The sequence below is a fragment of the Myotis brandtii genome, unplaced genomic scaffold (assembly GCF_000412655.1).
Source record: "Myotis brandtii unplaced genomic scaffold, ASM41265v1 scaffold397, whole genome shotgun sequence".
In the NCBI taxonomy this organism is placed as follows: Eukaryota; Metazoa; Chordata; class Mammalia; order Chiroptera; family Vespertilionidae; genus Myotis; species Myotis brandtii.
This window is the reverse complement of record NW_005365229.1, coordinates 4,494,013-4,502,808: the sequence shown is the minus strand read 5'-3', so window position 1 is coordinate 4,502,808 and position 8,796 is coordinate 4,494,013. Positions and strand designations below refer to the sequence as shown.

The following is an 8,796-nucleotide window of genomic DNA, read 5'->3' as shown; positions in this document are numbered from 1 at the left end:
TATATATAAAATAACAGATTTGGACCTTGGCGGACAGCACACGTATCTACTGGGCACTCTCCCCAGGGCAGGGCAGGGCAGCATCTTATCCAGCATTCGTGAGTGTGGCCAATGCCAGGCTTGAGCATCTGGACAGGCTTCGTGATCACCTTCCTGCCTGCTCCTCCGTCCCAGGCAAGTCTTTTCAAAAGACCAGCTCACAGAATAACAGAGTTTGTACTCCTTTAAGGGCCTATATTAAATTGGTGTCCCAAGTCATCAGGCTTATTTTTTTTTTTAAGTGATGAAGGAGTCCAGAGAGCACAGAAATAAAATTGCCAAGTTTTTACTTACATGTATGTTTGTCTCAAATTCGGAAGTGATGTGTGAATAGACTGCGAGAGCGGGAAGTGACACCAGGATGGCCCCAATGAAATGGCGTGGGAGCCAGCCAGCTATCCACTCCAGCAGGCGCTTGGTACAAGCCATCGCATCCTCCAGGAAAAACACCATCCTGTAACAGGGAGGAGAGAAAAGAGACAGGGTGTCTGTGGGTGGGCAGGCCTGCCAGAGAAGAGGGGACGGAGGATCCACAGCCGGCACCGCTGCCCCCTCTCACCCATGCTGGTGCCGCTGGCGTGAACCACAGGCAGAGCCCCCACACCCCTCACCGTGGTAGAGGGCAAGTACACTGGCCGTGCTCGGCTCAGCATACCTGATTCACTTGATGCCTTCAGATAAGATGTGCTGATAAAGAGCCAAGCAAGCCTCTGTGGGGCTAACAGAGCAGGTAAGAACTGGGCACACAGACATTAACAGTTCCTGTGAAAGTGCCCACCTTACTGTCATTTGTTTCTAGGGCAGGAGGTCTCGAGTGGGTGGTTCAGGGCTGTTAGGGAATTTTGTGGGGCCCCATTGGTTGCCCCAATGATTGAGGGGTACTACTGACATCTAGAGAAGCATTCTGCAACGTGCAGCGAAGCTCTGCCCTGCACCCCACACAACTGCCACACGCCCCCGGACACATGTGGAGATGAAAAGCCTGCTGACAATGACCTCAGCCTTACAGCCTAGCTGCATTTCGTTTACAAACAGAAAGTGGTTTCTGCGAGTTGTTAACACACACTTTTCTGGGAATGAACTACTGTGTAAACCAAGCAAGATTACCCTGTTTTGTCTGGGACATCACCAAGAGTCGTTCAACATTTCAGAAATCTCAGGCTGCAACTCAGCCCATGGTGCTTGTGCCACCAAACCTGCACGCCCCCAACGATCCACATTTGGAGCTGCCACATTGGCAGGGATTGTGCACAGGGGGGCAGACAGCTGACAATTCTGTTAGAACTCCAGATGGCGGTGCCCTAGCATATTTGAGGTGAAGCACTACATATTTCATTTTAAATGGCTTTTTTGTTGTTTCTCCTTCATATTGGAGTGACAGCATTTCACTGATTCTTTTAGAAGTTGTGTGTACAGGTGGGCTATATTTCAGGAGAGTGGTGTGAACATCATAAAATATTTTTCATAAAGAATGGAGCTGAGTATGTGGGGCTGAGAACTGTGGTCCTGCAGGTAAGAATGGCCTTGGTTGAGGGATCCTAGAGTCAGGAGTGCCTGGACTCCAGCAGTGGGAGATGGAAGAGAGGGCTGTGGGGGTCTGCCTCAGAAGGGAGACCCCCACACACACAGTCCCTCTCTGAAGCCAGCCCCTGGGGAAGGTGAAGGGGGGACAGGCCCACTGTCCTCGCTTGTGAAGGGGCCAGGAGCCGCTGCTGAACTTTGAGTGCACAAAGACCCATCAGGACTTCTCACATGCACCCAGGCACCTGCACCTTCAGGCCTTGACACCTACAGCACTACGTTCAGCCTCCATGAGGAACCCCCAAATTTCAGCTATCTCCACATAGAGCCAGGCCCCATCTGACCACCCTTTTTTAAAAAAAATATTTTTTTTTATTGATTTCAGAGAGGAAGGGAGAGGGAGAGAGAGTAGAAACATCAATGATTAGAAAGAATCATTGATTGGCTGCATTCTGCACGCCCCCTACTGGGGATCGAGCCCACAACCTGGGCATGTGCCCTTGACCAGAATTGAACCCGGGACCCTTCAGCCCAATGCTTTATTCACTGAGCCAAACCAGGTAGGGCCCATCTGACCTTTTTAAGTGCAGGACTATTCTGGCCTCCTGATACTTAAAAGGTTAATGGAATCCTTGGAATATTTCCAAGGATAACCACAAATATGCTCAAAGACAGAATACATAAGCCCTACAAGGAGAGAAAGGGAGCTGAGCCCCAGCCAGGGAAGGCAGCCTGGGAAGCCCTCCACAAAGGTCTCAGGGCTGCAGAATTCCAAGGACAAGACGCCGGTTCGCTTGCCTTTCAAAGGCACAGCACAAATGTCTGGAAGGACAAGTCCTGAGCTGAGACTAGACAGCCTTCCAGATGAGGTGCCCGGCCCGGGCCAGCCACTGAAGCAGACACAGAACCGGCCTCCCTGGGGCACCTGCATATTCCTCAGCGTAGGTTCTTGCTAGCCTTGGATCCTAAATATAAATGTGTCCTTCAGGGTCGGAACCTCTCCCAGGCTTTGACGGCCCAGGTAAAGTGAACTTTTAAAGTCACACCAGAGGTCTTTCAGGGGCACAGTGGCTGCCACATTTACCCGGCCCAGCACCTCAGCATCTGGGCACAGCCAGGCCTGGCGTCTGTCTGACATGCAGCCCTCTGTGGTCTCTAAATGTGGCTTAGCCCCGATCCTGCAGAATTGGGTCCAAGGAACAGGGTATAAAGGGTTTTTAAAAAATGTATGGAGACAATGCTAGCCTCAGAGAGGTCAAGAGCATATCGAGCTGTAGGTTGGTGCCAGAAGGGAACCTGGAGCTGGGGTAGGGAGGGGAGTACAGTAACTGCAAATGGGTATGTGTTTTCTTTGGGGAGATAGAAGATCTGTAAAATTACATGGTGATGACTAAAATAAGTGGATTCATTACATGTGAATCATATAAGAAAACTAAGTTTAGCCCGGCTAGTGTGGCTCAGTGGTTGAGCATCGACCTATGAACAAGGAGGTCATGGTTCGATTCCTGGTCAGGGCACATGCCCCGGTTGAGGGCTCGATCCCCAGTACAGGGCATACAGGAGGCGGCCAATCAATGATTCTGTCTCATCACTGATGTTTTTATCTCTCTCTCCCTCTCCCTTCCTCTCTGAAATCAATAAACGTTTTTTTAAAAAAAACTAAAAATCTAAGTTTAAAAAGGAAAAAACCAAACTAGGGGCCTGAGGATGACTTAGTTTGGGTTCCCCAGAAGCAGAGCTGACTTATGTCCCAGGCAGCTCAGTGAGGGGTGCAGAGCCAGGACCAGAGGGGCAGGCCCACAGGGAGGGCTGTGTAATAGAGGAGTCTCTTATAGGTAACACAGCTCCACTCAGCTGGAGGGGATTTGGGGAGACAGCAAGGATACACCTGCGTTACCTCCACCAGGGCCAGGAGATGAGCGTGTGGCCTCTAGCAGTCCTCAGCAAATGGCCCCTCCTGGGGACTTCAGAGGGGAGCAGGATGACAGTGAGAGTGGAAGGGAGGGGGGCACTCGCTCAGGGCCAGATCTGAAGCTATTGCTTCCTGTCCTGGGATGTTGGGGAAGAGGAACAGAAACTTATGGTCAGGGCCCTTCTCCCTGTTTCTGTTTTACCCCCAGCTTGGAAGTCTACTAGGCTGACAGGCTGCCCTGTTGGGAGTGACAGGGCTGAACAGAGGAGATGGTTGTGGTGGAAGGACCCAGTGTCATAGTGCCCAGGAGGCAGATGGCACAGGCAGTCTGGGTGCTTGTGAACAGAATGCCCCGCATTCACATCTAGTCAGAAATGTACAGAGCAGCTGTGGCCTTCCTCAGTGTTAAACTGAACCCTGACATCAAGCTGGGCAGGTCCTGAGGGCCCAGCTTCTGAGGGGCCACTGTTGTCTATTCAGACCCTCTGTCCATTTTTATTTTTATTATTATTTTTAAATATATTTTATTGATTTTTTACAGAGAGAAAGGGAGAGGGATAGAGAGTTAGAAACATCGATGAGATAGAAAAACATCGATCAGCTGCCTCCTGCACATTCCGTACTGGGTATGTGCCCGCAACCAAGGTATATGCCCTTGATCGGAATTGAACCTGGGACCCTTGTGTCTGCAGGCCAACACTCTATCCACTGAGCCAAACCGGTTAGGGCCCTCTGTCCATTTTTAAATGGGTTATCTTTTTATTATTGAGTTTACATTCTAGATATTAGACCCTGGTCATAGATAAGATCTGCAAATAGTCTCTCCAATTCCGCAGGTTCTCTCTGACTTTTTTGATGGTGTTCTTTCAACTTAAAAATTTTGAATTTTGGTGAAGTCCAACTATTTTTTCTTTGGTTGCTTGTGCTTTTTGTGTGAAGTCTAAGAAACCACTGCTTGATCCAAGCTCACAGAGACTTACACCTATGATGTCTCCTAAGGGTTTTATAGTTTCGCTCTTTTCTCTAGGAGAGGCGTCTGCTCATCTGCTGGCAGCCGCCTATCAGTTGCACCCTGTACACGTCCTTTTCCTTTCCTTTCTTATGCCCTATCTTCCCACCTTCTCTTTTTTTTAATCTCTGATTTGGAAGATACAGGACTGGCCGGCGGCATCAGGGCTGCAGAGGACACTGACTCTCTGGTAAGGAGAGTGCCCACCTGTGCCCAGGGCCAGGGTCTTCAAGGGAGAAACCTGGGAAGTAGGGCTGGGGGAGGGAAGGGAAGAGGACCCTTCACCTGAAATGAGCTCGCAGAGGCAGCCCGCTTCAGTCCGCCGGTCAGCTGTGCCGCAGACTGTTCAGTCATAAACTGTGGAGCCAGCAGAGGGAGCCAGAGGCTAAAAGCTGGAGAACCGCCCTGCAGGTGAGCCTTTACCTGACGGAGACCATGAGGGACAGCACCTCCAGGAGCAGGGCCACCCCGAAGACCACCAGGGTGACTGGCTGGGGAGGCGTGGTGGTAGCCCCGTACTTCAGGAAGCAGGTGATGGAGAGAATCAGAAACACTGTTGTTGACAGAAACACATCCAGGAGGGAGCTGAAGGTGGCACTGGCAAAAGTCTTCACGGGAGAATTCTTCATAACCTGTTTGGAGTAAGAGAAAGGTGGCGATATGAATAGATGCTGTGACAGATGGTCATGGAGTATAGCTTAGGTGGGAAAACACAAACATTTGCCTACCCCCAACCAGTTACAGGGTGATAAGGGCTTTAGGTGGGCCATCTCCCGACTATTTCTCTGCTTAACAATGAGGAAACTAAGGGAAGAGAAGTTCAGGAACTTGCCCAAGGTCACACAGCAACTGACTGCACACCAGCAAGTTCTCACAGGCACCTTACCTACTGACCCTGAAAAGTGATTACTGACTGGTAAAGTCACCGATTCTGTGTCTGTAAAGTCAGTAGCACAAAAGCCATGTGCTGGGCGCTTCCACTGAATGTCTGGGTCCCAGGTTCAGGGTGGGTAAAAGCTGGCTTCATGACAGAAATAACAGGTGGGGACTGAAGCAGCAGCAGATGAAAATACAGGCATGTCCAGTGACAGTAAGAGAGGCTCATGCCTTCACGCAGGGCCTGGCTCTGTGCTGGGTGCTGGGATAGACATGAAACAAGGTCCTAGGGGAGCACTAATGGTGGATGCACCAGCTGCAGAGGAGAGGGACTGGGAAATGACAAGCCTTGGTCGTTTAGACTCAAAAGCACAGAAAGATTTGGAGTTTTCGCCCTTGTGTAGATAAATTCACATAAAGATGCAATTTAGAGCTTGCAGATTGTGGGAAATCAGTATTAGCCTTCCTTTTCTTTCTTCAGTAAAATTATAAGGAACATGCACCTCTTCTTGATAGCTGGTCCTGTAGGCTTGCTCTAGCTCCTGGTCCAGGAAGTTCAAGCTGAACTGATTAATGGGTGGCTTAAAAAAATAATCTTTCATCAGGCTGGAAGAGATGAAAAACGCAACTGATCAACATGAAGCACAATCATATTTATTTTATCAGCAGGCTGCAATTAGTTACCAAAACGTCACTCATTAAGCATATCACAAAAGCTGTATCTAAAAGTCACTACATGACTTTTTCAGACATGGCTCGACCACCCCTTTTAGGATATATCTCTGGAAAGCGATGCTGAACATAATCCCATTTTATGTTTCCCACCCCTAAAGAATGACCATTCACCATAATTACAGCACACATCAGCAGAACCCTGCTTTTGAAAACATCTTCCCGATATCCAGGATGAGAGGAAGGCGGCTCTTTTGTTCTAGGACACCATCTTCTGAAGGACCAGCAAATCCCTGTACTGAGAGCACTTAGGTCGATTTGAAGGCTAACAATGAAAATGTAATTTGGAGCCGCCTGTCCTGTCATTCAGAGTACTGACAGTAATCACCACCATCAAAGAAAGCTAACAGAATGTTATCACAAAATTGTGATTACAGTTAGTGTAATTTTGATGCTACTGTCACAAATGCAGATTGTGTGTGAAACCTGAAAAACGGTAACACTCAATGACTTTGATAGCAGAGAAATGAAACCTGCTTTACGTAACTGGTTCTTTTATGGATTGCCAGCAAATAGTTAATATCCTTTTTCTATTGCAGAAAATTGCTATAATTTTTTTTTAAAAAATGTTAACATGGTTTCAGAAGGCAAATACAGCTAGGGGCTGTAGTCTCTCTCCCTTACATAATAACTACTAGAATTAAATCAGATGGAATAGGTGAAGTGCCTAGCATGTGCCTGTCACACAGCAGAGTTCAGTACATATGCCTCCTCCTTTCTTTGCAACAGAGTGGACTCTCTTTTTTGCCTTTAAAAAAATTTATTGAATTGATTGGGGTGACATTGGTCAACATGAACATATAAGTTTCAGGTGTGGGTTTCTATGTTGCAAGATCTGTATATTGCACTGTGTGCCCACCACCCAAAGTCAAATCTTCTCCTGTTATATTAAGACTGCCCCATTCCCCCCACACCCCTTCCCTCTGGCAATCACCACACTGCTGTTTGTGTTTATGAGTTTCAGTTTTGTATCCCACATATGAGTGAAATCATGTAGTTCGTAGCTTTTTCTGATGGACTTATTTCACTTAGCATAATGTTCTCAAGGTCCATCCATGTTGTTGCAAATGGCGCTAGCTCATCCTTTCTTATAGCTGAGTAGTATTCCATTATGTACCACATCTTCTTTACTCAGTCCTCTATCATAGGGCACTTTCGTTGTTTCCATGTCTTGGCCACTGTGAATAATGCTGCATTGAACACATGGGTGCACATATCTTTGCAAATACATGATTTTGAGTTTTCCGGGTATATACCCAGAAAAGGGATTGCTGGGTCATATGGTAGCTCTAGTTTTAATCTTTTGAGGAACTGCCAGAGTGATTGTACCAGTCTACATTCCCACCAGCAGTGAATGATGGTTCCCTTTTTTCCACAACCTCTCCAACACTTGTTATTGCTTGTCCTGTTGATAATGGCCATTCTAACAGGGGCAAGGTGGTGTCTTACTGTAGTTTTGACTTGCATTTTCCTAATTGCCAGTGAGGTTGAACATCTTTTCATATATCTACTGGTTGTTCATACGTATTTTTGGGAGAGGTGTATTTTCAGGTCCTCTACCCACTTTTTGATTAGGTTACTTTTTGTTTGGTGTTGAGTTTCACGAATTCTTTATATACTTTAGAAATTAAACCTTTGTCAGAGCTACGTTCTGCAAATATCATTTCCCATCTAGTTGGCTGCCTCTTTGTTTTGTTGTCAGTTTCTTTTGCTGTGCAGGAGCTTTTTAGTATGATATGGTCCCATTCATTTATTTTTGCCTTTACTTCCCTTGCTTTGGGGTCAAGTTCATAAAATGTTCTCTAAGACCCAGGTCCATAAGTTTGGTACCTATATTTTCTTCTATGTAACTTACTGTTTTGGGTCTAAGCCTTTGATCCATTTTAAATTAACTTTTGTACATGGGGACAAACTGTAATCCAGTTTCATTTGTTTGCATGAAGCTTTCCAGTTTTCACAGGACGATTTATGGAAGGGACTATCTTTATTCCATGTGTGTTTCTAACTCCTTTGTCAAAAATTATCTATCCATATACATGTGGTTTTATAGCTGGGCTTTCTATTCTATTCTATTCTATTCTATTCTATTCTATTCATCTGTGTGTCTGTTTCTCTGCCAATACCAAGCTGTTTTGATTATCGTAGCTCTGTAGTATAATTTGAAGTCAGGTAGTGTGATACCGCCAGCTTTGTTCTTTTTTCTCAGGATTGCTTTGGTTATTTGGGGTCTTTGCTGGTTCCATACAAATCTGATGATTTCTCGTTCTATTTCTTTTAAATGACATTGGGATTTTGATGGGGATTGCATTAACTCGGTATATTGATTTGGGTAATATGGCCATTTTAACTATGTTGATTCTTCCAATCCATGAACACAGAATATTTTTCTATTTTGTTGTGTGTTTTTCTGTTTCTTTAAATAATGATTTGTAATTTTCAGCATATAGGTCTTTCACATTTTTTGTGAAGTTTATTCCCAGGTATTTTATTCTTTTAGTTGCAATTGCAAAAGGAATTGTTTTTTCCCATTCATTTTCAGAGGGAGTGGAAGAGATAGAAAGACAGAAACTTTGATGTTAGAGAAACACATTGATTGGTAGCCTCCTGGATGAGCACAGACCAGGGTCCAGGCCAGAGAGGAGCCTGCAACCAAGGTACATGCCCCTGACCAGAATCGAATCAGGGACCCTTTGGTCCCCAGGCCAAC

The 8,796-nt window shown here is 46.3% G+C and overlaps 1 protein-coding gene across 1 annotated transcript in view; it reads right to left on the bottom strand.

Moving 5' to 3' along the window:
- ADCY9 (adenylate cyclase 9) overlaps positions 1-8,796 on the bottom strand; it is a gene marked incomplete at its 5' end in the record, with an annotated part of 146,975 nt that overhangs the window by 20,198 nt on the left and 117,981 nt on the right. The window contains 3 exons of the mRNA XM_005873010.2: positions 334-493; positions 4,905-5,113; positions 5,861-5,963. Coding sequence (XP_005873072.2) covers positions 334-493; positions 4,905-5,113; positions 5,861-5,963 — 472 coding nt within the window. The remainder of the gene's footprint in view (positions 1-333; positions 494-4,904; positions 5,114-5,860; positions 5,964-8,796) is intronic.